Source organism: Strix aluco, chromosome 17, assembly GCF_031877795.1.
Source record: "Strix aluco isolate bStrAlu1 chromosome 17, bStrAlu1.hap1, whole genome shotgun sequence".
Classification (NCBI taxonomy): domain Eukaryota; kingdom Metazoa; phylum Chordata; class Aves; order Strigiformes; family Strigidae; genus Strix; species Strix aluco.
In genome coordinates, this window is record NC_133947.1 from 16,965,474 (window position 1) to 16,989,472 (window position 23,999).

At 57.3% G+C, this 23,999-nt stretch overlaps 1 protein-coding gene across 7 annotated transcripts in view; it reads right to left on the minus strand.

The window, feature by feature from the left end:
- CHD6 (chromodomain helicase DNA binding protein 6) overlaps positions 1-23,999 on the minus strand; it is a 92,514-nt gene that overhangs the window by 37,900 nt on the left and 30,615 nt on the right. For 6 of the 7 annotated variants that reach the window (XM_074842783.1, XM_074842778.1, XM_074842782.1 and 3 more), the window contains exons 2-9: positions 22,316-22,369; positions 10,594-11,093; positions 6,310-6,448; positions 5,606-5,755; positions 2,659-2,724; positions 2,101-2,159; positions 1,620-1,737; positions 70-156 (exon numbers count right to left, since the gene is read on the minus strand). In XM_074842783.1, coding sequence (XP_074698884.1) covers positions 70-156; positions 1,620-1,737; positions 2,101-2,159; positions 2,659-2,724; positions 5,606-5,755; positions 6,310-6,448; positions 10,594-11,093; positions 22,316-22,348 — 1,152 coding nt within the window. In that variant the 5' untranslated portion in view covers positions 22,349-22,369. The remainder of the gene's footprint in view (positions 1-69; positions 157-1,619; positions 1,738-2,100; positions 2,160-2,658; positions 2,725-5,605; positions 5,756-6,309; positions 6,449-10,593; positions 11,094-22,315; positions 22,370-23,999) is intronic. The other variant, XM_074842780.1, reaches the window with a different exon arrangement.

Below are 23,999 nucleotides of genomic sequence, written 5' to 3' on the forward strand. Positions count from 1 at the left end.
TCTGGGCCCCCTGCCAAGCCTCGCTCCCTCCCTCCCTCTGCGGGGCAAGCAAGTGATGCAGCCACTGACCTCCCCAGTGTCAGGGTCCTTCGTGTGAGCCACCTCCAGAATTCGATCTACCTCCACGTAGTCCGGGTTGAACAAATCTTCATCAGGCTGCAACAGTGAACAGTAAAAAGAGAGTTAAGTTCAAGGTGATTCCAGGGTTAAACAGATGGCGGGCACGAGTAAACAGCTGCGGGGCATCTGTCTCTAGGATGCTGCTAGCTGTGCACAGCACACCAAGTGCCCTGGATGCAGGTCCGTGACATCTGTCTCTGGGCAAGGAGGATGCAAAAGCCCTGCAGAGGGCAAAGCTCTCACTTTAGAGCAGCCGTGGGCTCCAGGCTGCCTTTGCTGGGAGGCAGGAATGTCCTCCCCAGCCCACCCGGCCCGGAGGTACAGAGCCCTGAGCTGTACGCTTCAGCTTATGTGCAGCATCCAGAGCTGCGGCTGCCACAGCACAGAGCCACACATAGCACCCCGACGAACTCCACTCCTCTGCAAGGGATGACACCTTGTTCTCTGTCTCTGCCCTTCTCTCTCCCCACCTGCAGCTCAGCAGCTGCCAGCAGCAACCGCTCACGAGGCAAGGGCTCATCCTTCTGCCAGGAACACCCAGGGAGGAGTGGGCTTTAGACTAGCAGTGGTCCTCCGAGAGACACATTGTCTAGGGCTTGGGAAGGAGAAAAAACAGGCTTCTATGTTCACAGCTCCTCAAGCCCCAGTTAGTCACAGGAAAGAGCATTTGCTCCTTGCTAAATTGTTAGTGGTACAGTGCGTTCCAACACATGCTTTTTCTTTGCATCCTGGGAAAGACCCCAAACAGACTTGGGAGTGAGAAATTTGACACACACCCACAGCTTTCCAACTACATCCATGGAGAAATCTTCATAGCCTACTGGCCTGATTTACACTTGTAAGGGGCAGTTTGAGGAGATCCAACAACTATCTCCAGAGCAACAAGATAAATTATAGAACACCTTTCATATTAAACAAGATTAATCTGCTTATAGAGCAGAGCAGGCAGGAGCTGCCCTAAGCCCAAGTATTTATAGCTCTCTCTCTCCCACGGCATCTCTGCTCTGCCATGAAAGCACCTCCAGCACTGCACGCTGCCCTCCCTCCCATTGAGCAACGTTTCCAGGTTTGGCAAGTGCCTGGCAAGGGACAAGCCCACACCTCTGCTAGTGACACCAGGGGTGCTGAAGGCACTGTCACGGCCCCTGGGCTCCAGCATCCCCACCCGCTCACCCTCTTGTGCTGTGCCCCGGTTCAAAGCAGCCTGGAAGCTCAAGGTGCCATGCTGCTGCCTGGGCACTACCACAGTGTCAGTGAGGGGGCACAGGCAGGGCTCTGGGCAGCGCCCCACCATCACTGAGCTATGGCAGAGCTCAGGCAGGGCAGGCACTGTGAGCCCTGGCCTGCCCACTACCAGCCCTGAATTTTGGCCCTGGAGCTGGTCTCCCCTGGGCAGGGAGGTGCCAGAGGCAGGGCTCAGCTCTTGGCCTGCTCAGCCACTGCACTGGGCCCAGGTGTGCCGAGGTCAGGCACAGCTGCTTGCTGTGCTCAGCTCTCACCTCTGTAAAGATATGCTTCATCTGAGCCTGCTTGTTCCGGAAGCGCTTTATCTTCTGGGAGATCCTGGGGTCCTTCTCTAGCTCCTCCAGAGTTGCCCACTTACAGTGGAGGTAGGAGCTGCAGAGGGGAAAAAAAAAAATCAACAAAATGTGACCAAAGAGGCGTTTGGGCCCAAACCCATCCACCAGGCAGAGCAACAGGGATCTCCCAGCGACTCAGAGAACACCCAGCCTATGCCTCGCCATGGGAAACCCCAAACTGGAGGAAGCTGTGGCCCAGGTCCAGGCCAAGACTGAGCTCTGTAGCTGCAGTGGCTTTCCAGCTTCCCACCGTCAGGGCTGGCTCGGGAGGACAGGGGCAGCAGGACAGGGATGCTGGGGTTGCAGCTGGGGATGGGATGAAGGTGGGAGCACACAGCCCTCACTCCTGCATGCACAGGGCCTGCTGCCACAGCACAGAGCACGACAATGCTGCACGTACAAGTTCCTGTACTTGACGTAGAATTCCTCCATCTCAAACGCCAGGCCTCCAGGATGAGCCTGAAAACAAAGGAAGGAGAGTTAGTGACAGTCAGAGCCTGTGCAGAAACTGGGGGACATCCTCTGTGGCATGGGCACAGACAGGTGACCCCTGCGTGGTGTCCCCTGCCCGGCCACAGGCTCCAGGATGACCCATGGATGGCAAAGACAGCCCAGGCACTTAGCATGCTGCCTGCCTCAGGGGCTCAGCAACCCTGGGGAACATGATGTCAGACCATCCTTGAGCATGGGGCACTCAAACACCTCCTGGGCATCAGTCTGGGCCTGACTCCTCTCCAGAGGCTTTCTGGTGTCCAGGGCAGGAGAGGCACCACACTGACCCCCAACTCAGAAAGGTGCCAGTCTGGGCACACCCCATCAGCACCCTGCAAAGAGTGAAAGGACTGGCACCGCAACACTGACTGCTCCTATGTCTCATGTCCCTGCCACTCAAGGTAGCCAGTTCCCGTCTCTCCTCTGCCCAGGCACCTCCAGCCCCACTGACATCGCTGCCACTCACCTCCTTCTGCACCATCCTGGAGGCAAGGATCTTCTCAATGATATTGGCATCATCCTCGGGAGGCTCCTGGGGACAGGAAAGCAGGGTGCTGTTTTCCCGCTCATCGCATGGCTTGGCCTCTGGCACCCTCCCAGCACCCAATGGCTGCCTGCTCCTCTCCCAGGCCACCAGCCACGCAGGCAGCGCCGGCACAGCGGGAGCTGGGAGAGCTGCGCCTTGGGGAACCCTCGCTGGGTGCAAGGGTGCAGGTGCTGCCAGCCCAACTGCACTCACCCTCTGCCTGTGCTCCCCAGGCCAGCGAGGCCACAGCACTGCCATGTTTAGCTGCGTGTGTCCTTCCAGCCAGACCAGGGCAGCCAGAGAGGGTGGCAAGTCTCCCAGAAAAGAGGAGGGAGCTTGGGCGCTTCTGCTCCAAGACTCGAGGAAGGACATACATCAAAACATGCACATCTCGGAGAGATCTCTGACTTGCCTTGGCATTTATACAACCCTGTAGTGCTGGGTGGCCCCACGGGCCCCAGCAGAGCAGGGAGCAGGGCTGTTGGGCCCTGCCATAGGCATCGCCCATTGCCACAGCCTGCCCCTGGCCACAGGACACAGGCAACAGCACCTCAGCCCACAGCTGTCCGTGCAGTCTTCCCAGCAGAGTCAAAGTGCTGCCTCCTTCCCTCTGCAGGCTTTGACTCTGCCACGAGGAAATCATCCCATGAGGCTGCAGAGACCTTCCGCTGGTCACCCACGGGCTCCCACCCCACTCCCTCACACTGAGCACACAAGCTTTGCTGGAGGTGGCCCTAACGCTGTCCTGCTTCCAGCTCTGAGAGAGCAGGCACAGGGCAAGGCTCTCCCAGCCGTGTGCTGTGGCAGGACCCGCCCCACCGAACACCAAGGGACAAGAGAGCCAGGCTTGGGCCTGCCTACGCTGTAGCAGGAGAGGCACAGAAAGATTAAGGGGAGAGGACAGACAGCAAAAATGTGGAGCTTGCTTGAGCAACAGAAATATCAGCTCCACCCTGGCTGGTAGATGGTATGGCAGCAGGAGGAAGAGCAAAGTGTTGATCAGCAAGGAGAAGGACTCTGTTCATCCCCTTCAGGAGACAGAGCCTGGTCCAAGGCAAAGCAGACCTGAGAGGTCCCTTTGCAGACTAGAAAGACCCCTCCAAGAAAGGCACGGGGCGGGCTGGGGCGGGACAGACCCCGGGGCACCCCACAGCACTCACCCAGCAGGGTCTGGGAAAGCCAAGGCTGTGCCCAGGGCTGCAGCAACCCCTCCATGCCCCAGTCTTCGCTGACCTGCTGCCTCAGCACCCTCCCTGTGGTGTGGGGCAGGATACTGGACCCAGCACCCCAACACAGTGAGCAGGGTAACAGAAGCTCTGTCTGGGCTCCTTAGCTGCAGTCCTATGGCCCAAAGCGGGATTTCTGCCCTGTTTGGGAAGGTCTGCCCCATGCCAAGCTAACATGGCCACAGGGAGCACGCAGAGATGCTCCCGCTGCAGCCACTGTGCAGCGCCCATTTCCCCGTGCCTTGGCATCCACCCTGGTGCTGCTGGGCTCCAGCTTGACCCTGGCCACAAAGGGTTTGTGTGCATACGGCCAGGGGCACAGTGCTGCCATCACAGTTGCCTCCAGTGCCCTGTGGCTGGGAGCTCCATACTGACACACAGCCCAGGCAGCTCACACGGGTCCATGGCTCATCACTGGCAGCCTGCGGTCTGCTGGAGGAGCCCTGCACCACCCCGGAGAGCTGCTGAGGAACATGGCCAGGATCTAGTGGGGAAGGCTGCAAGTTCAGGCCATGGGGAGAGCAGCTCTGAGTTCCCAGCACTCCCATCTTACCCTGTCGGGTCAGTCCCAACCCTGGGAGCAGCCACGGCGAGGCCCAGCCAAGCCTGCTGGCAGGAGCCCAGAGCAGCCACTCAGCAGAGAGCCTTGCTGCTGTCAGACATTGGCCTTAATAACTCATCTAGAGCAAGACAAATTGAGGTGGAAGTTCAGGACTATGAGTAGAGCAGGGTGGCAGCATGGACACATGCCAAGGGCAACTGATTCCCACCCTGCTGTTCTGAAAATCTCACTTGGAGGGATCACTGCCAGGAGCCCAGCTGGGACAGGGCCCCGGGCAGCAGCTGAAGCAACACCGGCAGCACCTCCCGTGGGTGTGTGGCAACCCTTCGGGTGAGGCAGGGAGCATCAGGCCAGGTCTTATTTACTGGCTTAACAACAGAGCTGAGTAATACCCACACCAAAGCCTTGTGAAGAGGGGACTTGAGAGGGACACAGGAACACTATGAAAACAGTTAGTGACCATTATTAATGTCTGGCAGCTTTGCTGGTGATCAGAGAGAGGGAATGAGCTGCAGGATCCGACACAGACCAGCAGGAAGGAGCTGTCAGCCAGGAGCCAGCGCTGAACCAGTGGGCAGAGGAGGCAGGGCAGCGAGTTACACTGGCTGGTCCCTGCCATGCTGCCCAGATCCCTGCCATGCTGCCCGGCGGATCAGCTGGGCTGGCAGGTGTCAGGCTGGCATCCCTATGCTCCAGGACACTGATGGAGAGCAGCAATGTGGGCAGAAAACAATGACCTGACACCTACGAAGCCCTCGGCTGGCAAAGCCAAATTAACAGACTAATTTCATAGACAGGAGCTACAGAGACAGGAGCCAAATGTGGGCATGGGCAGTGGGTGAGTCATGCCTTCAGGGACAGGTCAGCTACATGACATGTTCCAGAGGCCTTAGTCTCCAAGCAGGACAGGGACAGTTGGACCTGCACACCTCTTGCCCATCCCTTTGTGCACTCACAGTCCCTTCAAAGCCAGCCTGCACCCTCCCAGACAGGCACATTCTCACCCCATCCTTGTGCTGGGATCTTCCACTCTGACACCTTTGGGACACCCTGTGGGAGGCAGGAGGCCCCATCACCCCAGTCCCAAATCCAGTCCTACCTCTGCCTGCCACGCCAGAGTGGAGGCGGAGAGCGCAGAGGTTCGCCCCGCTCCCAGCACGGCTATTGTCTCGCCATCATCATCCACCACCTTGAAATCCAGGTCCTCGTTGTACTTCCTCCTCTTCACTTGCCGTCCTGAGCGGCGTTTCTGCGTATGGGATGAAAAAGGTGGTCATGGGGGAGATGGGCAGCCCAAGTACCTCCTCCTTGCTTAAGCTGAGGAGTGAAAGCCCCAGGAGTGCCTGATCTCCAGCCCACCCCTGCCCCAGTGGGACGGAGGTGGTAGGAAGAGCCCATCACGGCGGTGCTGAGGTCTCCATCAATGCCTGACCCACACAGCCCCATCAGCCCCCTCCACCTTAAGCAGAGGAGCCCTGCAGAGACACGCACAGCTCCCCAGCCCCGCAGGGCCGACCTGCCCTCCCACGCCGTGCCGGGAAAGGGGAGCTGCCAGGAGCCATGGAGGAGAGGGAAACTCTAGGCTGAGGGACGGGCAGTGCCCAGGGCAGCAGCGTGCACCCAACACAGGGCCACCAGCTGACTTTAAGCAGCCTGGAGAGGTGCCAGTCCCGGGGCTGGGGTCTACCAGCCACATTGCTGAAAATGCTCTCTGACTGCTGCACGCTGGGGCCCAGCTCTTCTCCCGCTCAGAGGTAGCCGGGATTTCCCCCGCCGGCAGCCAGCCGAGGGCTCTGAACATACCTGGCTGTCAGCCAACTCTGCAGACTCCTCTGGGCTCTGCACGGATGGGCTCAGGAGATCCTGATCCAAATCCAAACTGTCCACTGGTATCTCATTTTTCCTCTTGCCTTTCTTCTTCTTCTCCACAGGGGTGTCCTTGCTGCTAAGACAGACTGACAGTTAGACCTTGTCCTAGGGATGCTGGGGGAGAGCCAGCAGGCACCCACACAGGGCTCTGCTCCTGCTGGATCACCTAGAGGCAGCTCCATCTAATTCCAGAACACTGGGATGAAAGGGTCCACATGTCCCGGTCTGGTGTGGGGCAGAAAGGGGCTGGGGGCTCCCACCAGCCAGGGGAACAGCCCCACCAAGGTTGCAGGAGATGGGGTTCAGCTCATGGCCAGTCCTCACTGCTCCTTTGCCATGGGGAGCACAGATGTGTGAGATCAGGATGCTGTGGATAGTGGCTCAGGTGTAACAAGGAGCTGGGAGGAACCAGGCCAGCCTCTCCCTTCCTCAGACCATGAAGTCTCCACAGTGAAGGCAGGTCCTGCACCAGGGCATGGCAGCCTCTGCCCCAGGTGGGAGACTGAGACAGGGACCTATGTCCAGCACAGGCTCCAGGAGGATCTTCCCACCGCCAACCCCAGCAGGCCAGGGCAACGAGGTGCCCACTCTGAGCAGAGCGCTCACAAACACGTCCTGTGCCAGTCAGGAATACAGTTCAGCAGCTCCAGAGACAACCCGCATCCTGGCACCCTGGAGACAGACCTTCTGGCCCAGTCTGAGAAGCACTGGCCATTCTGCCAGACACATTCTGCGTGTGCTGCAGAGCCCTGTCAGACCACAGTAACTTTACACCAGCATTGAGGCAGAAGCTGCTCCAGCTCGTGATTTGTCTTCCCTGAGCCACAGCACTGAGTCCCCTCCTGAGATGGCAGCCGAGCAGACACTGGCCTGTGCCTTCAGCCACAGGGAGTTAAACCCCGTGATTGCCACGAACATGGGGAGGATGCAGGTCCCAGACTCCTGCCAGTGCAGTGGCCCACTATGGTGGTCACCACTGCCTCCAAGGGCCTGCTGGGAGGCTCCGTCCCACCAGGCAACTGTCCTCTATGCTCAAGTCATCAAGGGGATTTGGGACCTGCTCCCAGTGAATCCCACCACCTTCCTGAAAACATAAAACATGCGAAGACACAGCCAAGACTCCTGGCACGCTCTAGGGGTCAGGGCAACCCAGCCCCCCATGGCACCAGCACCCACCACAACCTGCCTGTGCAAGGGAATGCACCCAGGAAGCACCAGGGTAAGAAACAACGACTCCCAATGTGCCCATCCATCCTTACCCTCCACAAGGGTAAGATTTCTTAAGGGGAAGATATCAAAGAGCTGGTGCCTGTCCCTGGGCTAAGCAACATCCCTTTCCTCACTCACAGCCCCACCATCCGTCCCCTCCATGTCCCAGACCTGCACAGCAGTGGAGGAACAGTTAGTTTCAAAGCCATGTCAAGGTTTTACCTGTTTCATGAGAAAAATCACTGCTTGCCTGAGACCGGCAAAAACCAAGCAGTTAAAAATCCGTTGTTTAGGCCACAAATGCCCTGGACGTGCACCTGCGCTTCAATTAGAGCCCCTGAAAATGCACTGAGAGCACTGCTTCCACCCAAGCAATAACTCCCAAGATATTGATTTGTAAGTCACAATTAACAACTGCTTCATTCATGAACCAGTAGTTGGCTATGATTAGAAATAATTTAGAAGAAATTATGTCACCATTATCTGCCACTTAGAGGACTCCCAGCAATCATTTCATCTGCACGGAGTGCTCACCCTGCTTGCCGCTCTCCCTCCCCACGTTGTCAGGGACTCCAGGGCCTCCCCGTCTCCATCCTGGGCAGTGGGCACAGGGGGACACACAGCCCTGTTCCCTGCAGAGCTTCCACCTTGACACCCATGGGTGTCTCCACCCAGCGGCTGTTCCTCCTGTGGGTGGGTTTGTTGGTGGCTGACCCAGAGGCCGAGGTGACAGTTCGAGAAGAGGCTCAAAGAGGGGCTGTGGAGGTGGGGAAGCTGCAAGGAGGATCCATGGGCTGGACTTTCCAAGCAACAGGGATGGACCTGGGTCCTCCTGGAAGGTGCAGGTGAGCGGGAGGAAGCACCATGGGCTCAGGCTCCACGGGGACAGGGCATCAGGAAAGCACAGAGCTCCACACATGGTTTCTTCTGGCTGCATGATGTGTTGTGGAGTTACATTAATTGGTCTTTTTTGCATGGAGTGACCTCTTCAGCAGGGCTCCGCACGCTGGCCCCCAGCACAGCAAGCAGATTCCCCTTCAGCCCCCATCCTGGTAGCCCCAGACCCTGCTGTGCCTTTGCAGGACGGACCAGGGTCTCCAGCTCTGCAGGTGGGGTTACCCCGCCACAATCCCCATGTCTAGCAGCGACCTGCCCACCCAGGGCAGGCTGCACTGTCATGGGCTGCTCTTAGCGCCCTGTGAAGGCACTGCTGGCAGCCAAGGGACCTGCCAGGGTGGCAAAGAGCTCCTGGACAAGAGCCACGAGTGCCTCCAGGAGCCCAAGCCTCCAGGGTCTGTTCTTCCCCAGGTGTCCCCTGCTTTGACCTGGTGCCAAAGGTCCCACCGCAGGGGTGGACCTCTGTGAACTGCTCACACAGCAGTTTCTTACTGGTGGGGCAGAGGTGACATTAGGAAAAGCTGCTAGCTGCATCCCTCGTCTCAGGATCCTCCTCAGTGTCCAATGCTGCCTTTACATGGGCTTCATCCTTCCCTTCCTTGCCTGCAGTCCCTTTCCTTCCCTCTCCACCTCCAGCCCCTCCGCTGCAGCCCTCCTTGGGGCCTTGAGGAGCCCTTCCTCATCCTCCCAGCACTGTCTGCTTCCATCCCCATCTGCTCCAGCTCACCCCATGATGTGGGGGCTTGGCTTCCTCCTGTGCAGAGCCCCAGGCTCGAGGAACACCACAAGTGACAGCGATGCACAGTTCAGGGACTCGCCAGGGACACGGCGCCCGGCTCTCGCCCTGCTGAGCTCCCTCCCAGCCTGGTGTGGGAGCTTTGCTGCCCCACACCTTCTTCTGTTCACCACCAGCCCATGCCAATGGCACTAATGGCCACCCTGGCACCTGCTCCGCAGCCTTGGCCTCTCCAGGATCTGGCTGTCAGTGAGCTCTGAAGGAGCAGGGCTGTGGCAAACCCAGGGCTCAGTCCTCACCCTGCACGCGTGTCCTGCTGGCAACCACAGTGGGAGGGAGGTGGACAGATCCCACAGACCCTGGGATGCCCCTTCTGGTGACCATTTTCAGGAAAGTGCCCTCGAGAAGCTCTACCAAACCGGTGTTTTCTAACAAAGAAAGGTTTTGCTGAAAAATTCCCAGCTGGCTCCTGTACTAATCCCATTTACAGTAGAATTATATTCATCCTATGGATTATTTACAGTACATGAGGAGGGCCCAGCTCCAATCGATAAGCCTGCTTTGTACAGGACTCTCCAAAAACACTTATTCTCACTAGTCCACGACAGTAAACCAAATGACGCTGGTGCTGTTGAGACCTGCTATGCTATCGGCACACATTCCCAATTAAAAATAAATCAGTTAAGAAATCAGAGCTTCTGGCCAATCAGTCTGTTAATTAAAAGCATGAGGAATTACTGGAGGCGGTGGTGTTGGGCTGTGCAGTACATGGGAGTCCTCGGGCCTCCCCCCACTGCTCATCTTGCTGCCAGCACAGCTCTGCAGCTGCGAGAGAGGGATGGGTCCTGTTGTCCAGGAAGGGAGAGGAGACTGTATGTGCTCCACCATCCTCCCAAAGCCGAGCCGAGGGAAGGCAGGCTGCCAGCCCCTGGCCATGCAGGGACCCTCGCATGCACAGACAGCCCAGGGTCAGGTTCGTCTCACTCACAGACCCTCTGCCCAGGCCCCAAAAGAGGTATGACAGGCCCTCTGCCACACAGCACCTCACCGTCCTGGTGAGACACCTCCCTAAGGTCCCTCTATCCCCCAGGACATTCAGCAAAAAGGCCAGGCCAAGGAGAGGCCAAGACTCTTCGGTCCTCTTCTGGATCTGGGGTCTCACAGGGCCTCATCCCCAAAAGGACACCTGCCTGTCTTGTCTCTGCATGGCCGGAGAGCTCATCCTGGCCTCCCAACCAGCAATGTCCAGCCTTCAGCACGAGGAGCCCGCGCACCCTGCAATGTCGTAGCCCAGCGTGGCTCTCTTGGCCGAAGCTCCTGAGAGCCCACAGCCCCGTCCACACCAGACACAGAGACGAGGTCACACCACCACCCACCTGCTCTTCTTGGGCCTTGCTCTGGGGGAAGGCTCAGAGCTGCTCTTCTTGTCTTTAGGCTCCTTGGGGCCTTTGGGTTCCCGAGGTTTCCGGGGCTTCTTGGCCACCTCCCTCTGCTTGGGCTCCTTCGGCTTCTTGGGCTCCTTAGCCTTTTTAGGCTCTTTTGGTTCTTTAGGCTCTCTCCTCCTCTTTGGTTTCACCTCCACAGCTGCTTTTTCTCCCCCTTCCTGTTCTCCCAGATCCTTTTTCTTCCGTTTCTTCTTCACGCCTGTGCCCCCGCCCCCACTGTCCTGCATCCCGTTCTGGGTGCTGCTCCGCTTCTGGGGAGCCCCGTCAGGCTCCTCCTCCGGGCACTGGCACTGGCCACCTGAGTCCGTGGCCGTCACCGTCAGCTGGTGGGGCACCTCGTCCTGCTCCTCGCTGCTGGCAAAGGGGTCCTGTGCCTTGCACTCCCAGGCATCCGACATTGGGGAGCGGCTCAGCGCTTTTAAGCTTGGCGGCTGCAGAGAGAACAGAAAGGCGGCACGTAAAGCAAATGCCACGAATAGCAGCAGCAGGCGCTCCAGGGGGACCTGCAGCCCCACGGAGGCTCTAATCACCTGGGCGCAGTGCGAGCAATGTCCCTCCACATACGGGGGACTCTGGCTAATGGCCACCACGCGCAGACGCAGCTCAATGGGGAGGATCCCCCTTACCTGCCTGAGGGAGGGTGACAGGTTAGAGGCCTTTCAGGTCCCCACCAGCCCATGTAGGTTCAGAGTGGAGGCAACTGGCCCCTCTGCTGTGTCCCCAAGCACAGTCCTGTCTTTGACCACACACTCCACACCCCACTCTGCTGAGACCCAGTGTGAGCCATATGCCCAGGCCACCTCCTGACTGTTGCCCAGAGCCAGGGATTGTCTCGGCAGGGCAGGGAGAAGGAATTAAGGATTCCTTGCAGCCTCCGGAGGCAAGAAGCAGGCCCTCAGGTCCATTCAGGGCAGAGCTCAGGGCAGCAGAACAGGGTTAGACCAACACATTTCCCAGGAGCTGCTGGGTGTCACGGCTCCCTCCAGCCCAGGAGAGCAGAGCTGCTCTTCCTGCTTCAGCTCTTCCTTCACTTCCTGTGAACTTCCCAGCACTGAACATTGAAAGCAATTCAGCCGCCTCCGCAGCACACTCTCCCGTGGCAGGCCCAACCAGAAAACAGCATGAAAAGGCCCAGCTCTGCTCGAGCAGCAGCAGGAGTGTCTGCAATAAGGAGCTCAGGCTTGTGAGCAGCGACCCCGGCTCCTCCAGAGCAGCCCAGGCTGCTGGGGCTGGCAGGGGACAGCCCAAGGTGACGATGTGATTCATAATGGGGACCAGAAACATTCCTTGCAGCAGCTGCCAGAGGGGGAGAGAGCAAGGGATGCACAAAAGGCTGGGCAGAATCGTAGCTGTGTGCAGCAAGTGGGGGGAAAGTAACATGTTGGGCTCCACTTCAGCTGCTCTGCCAGTTAGCTCCCATCCCCAGCACGCCAGCACTGGCAGCACCTGGCCCTGCCTGCGCTCTCAGCCAGTCCACTGCACCCTCTCCTCTCTGCCTGTGATCAGGGGGCCACCGGAGAGCCACTGGGGCCACAGCCAGCACCGATCCCTCGTGGCACCGCTGAGAGCCCACTGCTGCCCACTGCCCCGGCAGCACAGGCAGTCTGAGGCTGCTCCTCCAGCCCTGCAGCGGGAGAGCAAAACCGCAGCCTTCGCAGATGGCAAACTTTACACCCACAACCACCTGATTAACTCACCCTTTTAATGCACAGTTCGGCCGTGACCAGAGAAGAGCTGCAGCCATCCCCAGCCTGCCTCACCACCGTGGGGCTGGCAGCTCAGCACCAGACAAAGCCCAGCAGTGCGACCAGGGCTGGAAAGCCAGTGCTGCAGACAGGTGTTTGGTGGCTGTCCCATGAGACAAGGCATGGGGCTGAGCCCCCGCCAGGCCTGTCCCGCCAGCCTGGAGGTGGCACCTCCTTGGAGGGAAGCCATGGGGCCACTGGTGAGTGGCCTGGGAGGTGCCAGGCAATGGTGCACTCGTGGGGACAGTGGCAGTGCTTGCCCCAGCACCCTGCACCTGTGGCTGCCCCAGGCCAGGGGTGCTAGTTCCTCCACAAGCCTCTACCCTGGTGCTGAGGCACCAGTGCCTCTGTCAGCAATGCCCTGGCCCCACAGACCCCCAGCACCATCCCGATCTTCAGATACCCCAGAAGCTGCGGGTGAGAATGCAAATATTTACATCCTACGGGCTGAGGACTGGGGCCCGTTCGGGGTGATCTAGGTGAAGGGCACTCTGCACACTTGGATTTCTGATTTGGATTAGATGGAAGCATTAAACGAAACAGGCTGCAAAGCGGAAAGGACCCCTACTGCCCCTGCAGCCACCCGTGAGTGGGGCTGATGGCACATCTGGCATCAGCTCTGCCCATGTGTGGCCACCTCCAGTGCTCTGCCCTGGCCCCGGCTGCCAGTCTGCTCCAGCGACCTGGGACAGGGGAGAGCAGCCGTCCCGACACACAACAGGCAATCAAAGTGCACCCAAGCAATTAAGGGGAACCTATTCTGGGCTGAGAGAAAATCAGCACTATAGATGCTGCCACTGAACCCACAGGTTGAGCAACAGGATCAGTCGCAGCCTTTGCATTCCTCAGATCTTGCAAGCTGGGGATCAGCTGGAACAATGTACTGTATTAGCTACAAAGCTCAGAGACCCCCAAGAGCCTGGATCTCCTTTAGCTTCTGTGCTGAACAGCAGCCAAGTGCAGATATCAGACAGAAAGCAAATCTTCAGGATCCCTGCACAGCAGGAGGGTGAACTACTCCTTCCCAGCCACAGCTTGTAGCCCTGACTCTTGCAAGGGGCTGCTCCCTTCCAGGCAGACCACCCAGCGAGCAACAGGTCTGGATACTGCAATTCTGGTGCCCTTCAAGAGCAGGCGATGTCACCTGCCCTGATGGAGAGGGGTTTGCCAGCTCACCCACAGGACTGGGCTGGGAATGGTGCTGAGCACCTGGAGCAGCTCCATCCCGGACAGCCTGTGCCCTGGGGAGCTGAGCCACAAAGGCCAGGCATGGCAATGTGGGTCCCTCTCGTTGTGTGCATCAGCATTTCCCAGCAAACCAGCATGGAGCAGGGAGTGCTGAAACTGGCTCATGATCTCCACCGCTGCACACCAGCCAAGTGGTCCAAAGCTCCCTGCTACCCCATCTGCTGCCTGCATCTACAGCTCCAACCCAGGCGATGGAGCCAGGCAGGTCCTGCTTGCCACTGGCAAGTCCACTGCCCGCCAGCAGCCTCAGGCCCCACCGCATGCGACGGGCTGATAAAGCTGTCAGGAGAGCAGGCCTCAAACCATGACCTACTTTGTGGGGACTGCCTCGTGCTTGTGTTGTGCTGCTTCGAAAAATCGGAAAGGGCATTTCAGTGATTGCTGATGAAGACATCCCAGCCTGCCACAAGCCCTGCTGCAGCAGGAAGTTGAGTGCTTTATAGAAACAACCACGAGCTGTGAGAAGGTTTGTGAAAATGCAAGCAATCCTTCCGCACCCCCTGCACCACCTCTGCCAACAGCCCCTCCAGCCTCTAGGCCAGCCCGTCATGGTGGGAGTACAGACGTGTCCAGCCCAGCACAGCTCCCAGGCAGCGCTGCAGGCCCCCAGATCCGGCAGTGCCAGCACTTTGCCATGGGCATCAGACGTCACAGCCCGTTGTGTCCAGGGAGCAGTGCTGGTACCAGTCAGCAGCTCTTGCTTCCAGCTGGAGCAGCCAGAAGCTTCTGGCACAGGCCCTGCCATGAAAGGGCCATCAAACACCAGCCCGTGGGATGCAGCAGCTCACGGCTGGGACTTGCATAAGCAGCAGAAGCACAGCGGGGCAGAAAAACAAGGCTCCTCCACACCAACTGCAGGCAAGGTACTGCCAGCCCCAGAAACCCTTCTGCAACTAAGGCTGCTTGGTTTGTCTTGATGGGAAAAGGCTCCATGTCGTACTCCTGCAAGCCCACAGCAAGCTCCTGCCATCCACATAGGACTGTGCTGCTGAGTACAAATCTGCAGTCAGAGCTTGGCACACTGCTGCGAGTCAGGAAATGGGCTTTTCCTACTTCCCCTTGATGAGGTTCAGTTTATCCTGGCTTCTTGTCAACAGGAAAAGCCTGAGAAAGCAACGCCAGCATTATCTGTGCTCCTGCATGGCTTCAAAGCACACTCACAGCTTGCTTGCGGCAGCCCGGCCGGTCCTTTGCGGCAGACAGGAGCACGCTGTACCTGTGCAGCTGCTGCCCCTGTGCCGCAAGGAACCACTACTTCTGCTTCCAAACAGCGAGGGGCTGGAGGGCCTGTGTCACACTGATGCGGACACAGCACCGCAGGGAGCTCTGCTGCAGTAGCAACCTCCAGGCTGAGTGGCTCCAGACACACGTCTCCACGAGCCATCAGGCTGCCCACGGCTTTGCCCGCGCTGCTGGCCACCGTGTCTGCAGCAACAGTCAGCAGTGACACACTGCCACGTTCAGACCCCCTTCACAGGGGAGAAACATATCCAGCTTCAGGAGCCTAAACCTGGCAAATGATAGCCCCAGGATGCTTGCTGCATCAGGCAGGCAAGGTGAGCTCCCCTTGGTTGCTCTGGGCCAGCCAAGGGTGGGTCTAGGCCAGTGCTCTGACCCCGAGGTGGGCAGGAGTGGGGCAGGGCAGGCAGCGTGCTTTGCCTCCCCATTTGCCCAGGCTGACTGTGGCTCAGGACTGCATCCAGAGCATGGTAGCTATCAGCTGCAGCAACTCACCTGGAACCACGGGCGCCAAAGCACCCGGTGGCATTCAGTACTACAAACTGGTAAGGTATGGGAAAAACTTACTAATTTTGTTTAAATCATGCTGTCCTCCTACATGGCTTCTAGTTCTCAAGGTGTGAGAGTATGAAGGAGGATTTCCTTGTCACCCACTCTGTCCCATTCACTGTTTTGCCATTGTCCATCCCGTCCTTTCCCTGCAGAGCTCTCTTGGCCCAGCTAAGGTGCAGGTGACAAGTGATGGGCGACAGCCCCTAACACCATTTATTAGTGATTCCAAACATCTCGTCAGGCTCCTTTACAATTCTAAATACCATCAAAGCATGGTGGCTTGTGTTACTTTGCTCCAAAATCAAACCCTCTAATTTAAGAGCAACTCTCCAATGCATCTGGCATCAGGGATGGCTCTGGGTTGGGAGTCTTCCTGACCGAGCTGTTCTGCCAGCACCGTTTCTGTGAGCACTCACTTGACACCTCGATTGCTTATTTACCGTTTGACTCCTCTTAGAAGCTTTTTAATCCTGAGGTATTTGGGAAAAAATTTATTAGACTCCATGTCTTTAGCAAGTGATTCCTCAAAATCTTTTTAGTCCTGCCTAGTTACAGGGTTACTTTTAAATTCCCAGAATATGTGTCTTTTTTCTTACTACAACTTTTTTTAACTAAAGAGAAACATCATTTTACATTGAACAGCCTCTTCTACATGTCTTCTTACACGCCCGTCTATCCACGTAGGTTTGTTGTTTCTGGGGTATTTTGCAGGGGGGTGAAGTAGACGATGACTTCTAGGTTTTGGTAGGTGATGTCCATCTCTGAACTCTGGTACCATACTCAAGCAGCCTCCATACGCCCAGTACGCTTTTTATCCTTAGAGCTGTGCTTTCATGCTGTCTCTCAACTGGCATTTTTTTGGTGACAACTGTAATGATTTTACATTTTCAGAATGTATTTTATGTAACATTTGTACATTTTTTTATTCCCAGAGGAATCTTCTATAAATTACTTTTCATATAGGAAAGCAAGTCCCTCAGCAGCAGCTGGAGCACAAAGTCTTGTCCCATGCGTCTAACTACTGTCAAAGAGAAGGTCGGGGAAAAAAAATGTTTAAAACCTCCCCAGAGCGCTGTGAAGGCTAACAGAAAGCACTTATAATTGCATGACCCCATTAGAGGGCAAAGCCAAGGTTAGTGTGAGCCTTAATGGTGTGTTTCCTTAACTTAAAATTTTTTAATTTCATTTATAGCCCCAACTTGACTCGACTTCCCAGTTTTTATTCAGGACTTAGGGGAAAACACCACGAGGAGATGGCAGGCAAAGCAGCTCCTGTCCCTGGTCCTCGAAGGGCTCCCTCCCCTCTCCCACACTGCTGAGCCTGCGAGATGCACCAGCTGCCCCAGCCCACGAGGCTCACGCAGCACCCCTGACCTTCCCCAAGCTCCACAGCAAAGAGCAGAGCTAGGTTCACAGGGACCTGAAGGAACAGTTTAAAAACTCCACTTGGCACGTGTGCAGGGAGCTTAGGAGCAGTGAAGTTCAGCAGCGGTTTCCCCACGACTGCCCAGGGCATGCGCCAGCCTGGGGCCAGCCTGTGGCCTGAGCCAGGTCCAAAACCCATGTCCTCGCCTTGCCTGTGACAGTTACCTGCGAAGCGAACCCGTGGAGAAGAGGAACAGCAGGAGGGGAACAGCAAATGCAAAGAGAAATTGGGGAGGGGAAGAGGGAGGGAACTGGGGACAGGTAAAGGGCAGCTAGAACAGGGGGCCAGGATAACACTAGAATGTTACAGGATGACAGTCCTAAGGAGCAAGTGAGAATGGAGAAGAGTAGGCAGCTTTGGGTGAAGACAAGAGAAAACTGAGCCCAAGCACCCAGGAGAAGTACTGCAGAAGTGGTCAGACTCAGCTGGATGGGGCAGAAGATCCTGCACCTTGTGCCTAGCCAGGAGTGAACCGTAACACACCCTGAGCCCCACTCCCTCCACACCCTGTGAGACCACATCACCTTCCCTGCCTCCGGCGCTCCTGGGCTCCCACCCCATGTCTCGGCAGCCCAGCATCATCTTCTGCCCTATAAAGGTGGCACCGATTATACAGCTTACACACTTGCCATGCGATACCTGCACAAGTGGGAGCAGAGAGAGGCTCCCCTGGACTCAGGTGGCCAGCACTGCTGGGAGGTGTGATGGGGATGAAGCGGACGTTGCATCAGCACTGCTGGGTGTCAGAGCCTCCTTGCCAGTCAGCATCACCCTGATCTGTACCCAAACCCTGCAGTGCCACACAAGTTTGGGGGTGGGAAGGGGAAAGGAGGAACAGCCTGATGTCCACTCCACTGCCCATCCTGTGCCTCAGGGCCCTGCCCTGAGACCTGCAGGCTTTCCTTGCCAAGAGCACAGCGTTCCCAGCAGGGCAAAGCTCTGCCACAGCCTCAGGGTCTGAACGGCAGCTCCAGCCTGCGAGGAGGCCATGGCTGACCCCTTCTCATGGTCATTGCCAAGAGCAGAGCCAGCTTCCCTGGCTACCAGGCCCAGCCAACATCCACACCACCATGCTGGGCAGCGTGACCAGAGCCAGCAGCAGTAGCCGTGCCACATGCCATCTTGCATGCAAGTGCCAGCACCGTTCAACCCCCGTTCACTGCAGGCTGGGCCAGGCCTTCCAGCAGCCCCCGGGAGAAGCACGATGCCTCCACAGAAAGCCTGCATTTAGCTCTAAGGCACAGCTCAAACCCTGCAGAGATCTGTCCTATATGTGGAGTGTCCACGAGGACCCTGACTGCAGGGGTCATTAAAGTTTTCCATGTTCTTTAGACAGAGGCTGATGTCCGGGGGCTGCCCAGCCTCCCCCCGCAGCACCGACTGAAGCCACCAGCCTGGCTGCTGCTGCGCCAGCAGCCCGCGATGGGGACCATCACACAGCTCTGCCTCCTCAAGATGGTCAGGCTGGCAGCCACCAGTCCAGTCTCTCTGCACAGCCAGTTGCAGAGCCCCACAACAGTAGCAGAAAAGGCAGCTTCTTCCATACACAGCATTCTAGCAGGCTGTTGAGCCATCCTCTCCGGCAGCTGCAATCCCCACCAGTGGCGTGCACAGCACGGGCTGTTGTATTCTAGTCACTGGGTGTCCACACCCCTCATTTCCAGCTCTTAATGCAATGCAGCAGAAGCTAAAAATACACAAGTGCCACCCTCTGTCATGTCTCTGAGCAGACTCTGCAGTCGCCATGGGATGTGCGTGACAGAGGTGGGGCCTGGCTCCATTCCCGAGACGCTCCACCAAGACGCAGCCCTCAAGAACTACAGCCGGGAAGCTCCGTCCCGTGACGGAGCCAGCCCTGGCAGCAGGCACGTGTGCCCCACCACCCTGGCACAGGGCACGGAAGGGGCAGAGGGCAATGCTGCTGCCCTGGGCTGGCCAGGCTGTCCTCCCTGCTTAGTCCTCTCTGGCAGGGCAGGAAGGAAGGCAGGCAGGGAAAATATCATGGAAAGAGGAGGGCCTGTGCAGCAGCATGCTGCCACGAGTGGCAGCAGGGCGAAGAGCCCTTGGGACCACGGGGGAGGATGAGGACCAGCGCTCCTGGCTGTGGGTGAAGGAGCAGGGCACCCTGGCAGCTCCCCACTCCCCCTGCCCTTCATCCTTACCAGAGCAGGTGCCCAAACGCCGCTCAGCAGAGCAAAACTCCTCCATGCACCCAGCACTGAGGGTCATGGCACCTGACAGTCTCATCACAAGATGGGCCAGGAGCCCCTAAGTGCCCTTAGGCTGAGGAACCCCCATTCCCCTGCACGAGCTCCCACTGCTGTCAGGACTCTGCTCCAGCCCTGGGGACCTCTTGTAACGGCCCTTGGCAGCGTTTGCAGTAGGTGAGACATCAAAGCTCACATTTCACTTAAACAGACCCATAAAATTCAGGAAAAACCTTCCTTTTATGAAGTGAGTACTTGAAGCAAAGGCAAGCAGAGCTCCCACAGACACTCCTGGGGGCCTGCGTGCCCTGACGTGTCTCCACTGTGAGGGCTGCACAGCAGCCATGGGCTGTTCCCTTCTGCCTCCTCACACCGCTGGCCGCACACCACTGGGGATCAGGCCATTCCCACCACCTCCAAGCCCACGCTGAAAAGTCAGAAGAGCCCTCCAGGAGAAGGCAGGAGCTTCTCAGAAGTCACAGGCTTCCCATTCCCTCCCTCTCCAAGAGCCAAGCAATGCTGCTCTGCTCTTACAGTCTGTGCAGGATGGGAGCATTTCCATGGCTGTAGAATAAGGAGATTTACAGGCACTGTGGGATAACTGTATTTATTTTAGTTCAGTATTTCTCAGGTTATTCAAGAAGCTTGGCAGAAATAAGCAGGAGTAGAAGACCCTTCAGTACCCTGGGAGGAGCAGGACACAGGAGAGGCAGCCCAGGGAACAATGGTGCTGCTGAAGCCCTCAAAGAAAATCCATCACTTGTCATTGCTCTCTAGGGTAGCTAGGCACCCCTGTCCCACCTCCACCAGCAGACAAGACACTCTGGCATGAAGCCTTGTAAGTCACGAGGGAAGTGACAGGTTTCACGAGTTAGTCACAGCTTGGTGATAAATCCACCAGATTTTCATGCATTACTAAGGAAGAAGAGTCATGCAAACACAGACCCTGCCTGTGCTAACAACAGCCCCTCATCTGGTGCAACAGTTGGCAGTGCCTGCATGCCAAGCCATCCCAATCCGTGCAGGAAGGGCGGCACTGCTGGGGCGGGGCACCAAGGGGGCACAGAGAGGAGCTTCTCCCAAGATGGCCTGCTGTAAGACCCCAGCTCTCCAGCCCAGGCTTTGTAATCTACTGGCAGCGGACATGGGCAGGACAAGGCACTTGCTCAGGGCAGCCACGGACTTGGGAAAGGAGAGAGCATATTTGTAACCCGTTCCCAATGAAAGCTGACAGCTCTGCTGCCATCTCTCACCAATATGAAGGGTGCTAGCATTTTGCCAGCCTTTGTACCCAAGAGCCTCAACCTACACCTACATGACAACCAAGATGGAGCTTCTGCAGATGAGAGGCTGGCAGGGAGACACATACAGAAATGCATTGCCCCTGACAGCCCTGGGAACCACACAAGCATCTCACCTTCTCCAGAGAGACTGCTCAATGGACTTCTGAAGGCAACAGACCTCCTTGGTGTCACGAGGAGTCTGTTTACAAGGTGTGCAAGCTCCTGGGCTCAGGTGTCCAGGGGACATGGAATGGCACCTCTTGCTAGCTTTGCTCTGCAGAGCATGGCAGGGAGCCACCCACCTTGGGAGCAGCCACCCACTTCACCACATCAATCAGGAACCCAGAGTACCCCCAGGAGCCCTGCTTGGGCAAGCTTTCTTCCAAACACTGAACTCACAGCAGCATTTCTGATTGCTGCCCAGACCCTTCTGGGGACAGCCCAGCACAGCCCTTTCAGAGCTGGTGACCCCAGGAATGCAGTAGCCCACTTCGTGACATGCTGCAAAGATTGTCCTACACTGCCGCCAGTTCGAAGAGCTGAGGAGATGAGCAGCTCGACCCCTACCCCTCCTTGCTTACGCTGGCATGCCTTTATCTCCCTCCCAGACTTTATCTGCAGGGGCAGCTACACAAAACACTTTGGCAGCTGAGCCCGCTAAAATCTCCAAATGCTGGGGGAGGACGGCTTTGCTGTGCTTAAAACCCACGTCATTTCAGCAATCCCATTTCCAGAGCAGCCAAACCTGCTATATTAGTCCAGTGGAGTGGTAAGAATTTCCTACCTGGGCTTTGCTACCAGAGGAGAAAGATCACTCATTTGTGCCCCAAAACTCTCCTACAGGCCTTCCCCCTGCCCCAGCAGTGCTTGTATGCAACACCTGCCACGCTCCCCTCCTCCTCCTCACCTTGAGGCTGGCTCTGCTTCTTCACAGCATCTTTAGGACACACTGATACACTCACTACTTCCTACAGTCTCACTGCTCTGTACACACACCTTCCTGTCTCTGCAGTGTTTGGCGTGCTGCAAGCTCAGAACAACACACTCGCCTTTTCTAAACCCTTCCCTCCCTGCCTCCTCCCCATTAACCTGCCATGACGGCACGATCTGCAGCTGCCCTGAGCAGCACGAAGACGCTGCTTCAGAGCTGGCTAGAAATGGCACCAGCTCACGCTCTCCAACAGATTTATCCCCTAGCTCAGTGTTCAATTTAATGGTTTCCCATTAAAAGCAGCACAGACACAAATCAGCTCAGGGTGGACCAGTTTGCTTTATATCTCCAGCCATATTTCAGCCCGGCAGGCAGAGCGAGTCTCCATGCATGTAACAGGTCCTTTCCCCTTATCAGAGCGCCGATGGTCAGGCTTTCCTCTGTCCACAGTTAATACAAAGACCACTGGCTCATAAATCTCCTCTGAGAGCAGCAGGTAGTTATGATCCGATGCGGCAATTCAGAAATGGCAGCTTGGTGGGATGGGATTATTTCTGAGCAAGGGAAGATTCCCTGGCCAAGCTCTCACAGCCCCACAGATGTGATCTGCCCCAACCTCCCCGCTGGTGTTAGTCCTGGAGCACCACGTTATTAGCAGTAATCACAGCAAACATGCGGTTTTGTAATATATAGGTGATGAGATTCAAACAAGAACCAATACTAGGGGCTTTGAGGGAAAAGAAGGGTTGTTCCTCCACAGGAAACAGAACTAAATCAAGAGCATTTCAATTACTGAAGATAAACCCCACCTTGTTCAACTGCCCACAACAGACTCATCTGCTCTAGGCTGCAGCTCAGGTCAAATTTCGACGTGCTGAGCTGCGGCCCTGTCTGGAAATGCAAGCCCCACCCCGCTCCCCCCAGCCCGCTTCCCACCACACAGCAACAGCAACAATTCACACACTGGACGTGGTCCCCAGGCCTTGCCAGCTGAGTTGGGAGAAGGAGAGAGGGTCACAAACCTGCTTTTCTTTTTTCTGTATTTTCATTATCATCAAATCTGGGATGAATTATTTCTGCAAGACACAACACAAAAAAAAAATTCACAATAAAGAGACTGGTGAACCTGAGGTACTCCATCCTTCCACATCACCCCTCCAAGAGGCCGAGCCAACCCTGGTGCCACTCAGAGCAACAACGCTGCAGGAGTGAAACGCAATCGGAGACAAGCTTGGGGACATCTGCTCTGCTGAGCCATGGCAAGGAGCCTGACCACATGCCTCCCCGCAGCTCAGTGCTACCTGAACCCCATGGGGTAAGACCAACCTCGCAGTCCCAGCATGAAGTGGTGCACCCGGGGCTAGCGGAGACACACTCCACCTCCCCAGAACCCCAAACCCACCCCAGACACCCCTGACAGACGTGTCGGATGCTGCCAACCCTGCAGCAGCAGAGGGAAGCAGTAAACAAACCAGTCTGTGCCAAGTAGCAATGACAGCAGTAAGACATGTGGGGAGGATGCAGGAGCTTGAGCAGGCTGCGAGCCCTACTAGCAAGGAAGAGCTGCCAGGGGGACAAGGACAGGGCAAGCAAGGAGGAAGAAGCGCCACGCTGGCAGACACCATCTCCCCAGCGAGCCGCAGCAGCCCCCAGAGAAACGCTGGGACGGGGCCAGTGAGCTGGCTGCCTCCTGGGCCCCCGCAGCGCAGGAGGATGCTGCATGAGTAGCACCCACCTCACAGCCCAGAGGAGGACGGGGGGCTGCAGGCAGAGGTGATTCCCAAGCAACCCCCCCCACACCAGGCCTGGCCAGAGGAACTGCAGTTGCAAGTCCAGCTCTTAGCAGCACCTCAGTGCCAGAGGCAGAACTGCCTGTGTGACCAGGACCCCACACTGTCCCCCGACGGAGGAGGGGACCGACGAGGGATCTGTGGTGATGCAGCACCCTGACAGCTCTGTGGGGTGAAAACTGTTCCCTCAGGCTCCTGCACCACAGCTCAGCACCCTGCACCTGGTGGCTGTGGTCCGGCTCAGCCAGCAGCACCTTTTAGCTGGTCTCTCCCCGATGGCCACAGCTCCCTGCAGGCACTGCCTGAGCAGCTGCGCCCAAACACAGAGACACAACACCCACAACACCCAGCACACCCTCCATGGGCTGCCACGCACCCTCAGACAGGGCTGGCTGGCGAGCAGACACACACCTGCCCAGGCTTTCTCTGGGGACTGGGTGTAGGCTGGACACTGCCAGATGCAGGAGAAAGCCGGGCTCTCTGCTTCCCTCCTGCTGGTGCTGTGGTGGTAGAAAGGCCAGAGGCAGCCCCACCACAGGCAGGGTCAGCATCGGAAATGGCACCGATCTCAGGTCAGGACACTGCTGCAGCTCCCCAGGACAAACACGCTCACCAGCTGTGACAGTCGAGGGGACACAGTGAGATTACAGCCCTGTCCCTCCCCACAGCGGCCACAGCCACGGTACACTCGACAGAGCTGCCGCGGTTTGCCCAGAGCCCCCTGCTCCAGGCAACAGATGCTTTCTGGGGAGCCGACCCTCAGCAGTTGTCTGCTCCCACAGTGCCAGCAATGGGCGCCAAAGATCCCAGAAGTATCTGACAAGTGTTTTAGACACAAATCCCACGAACACCTGCCTCCTGTTTCCCTCCTGTCCCATGCAAACCCCACTCCACGAGCCACAGCGACATGAGAACC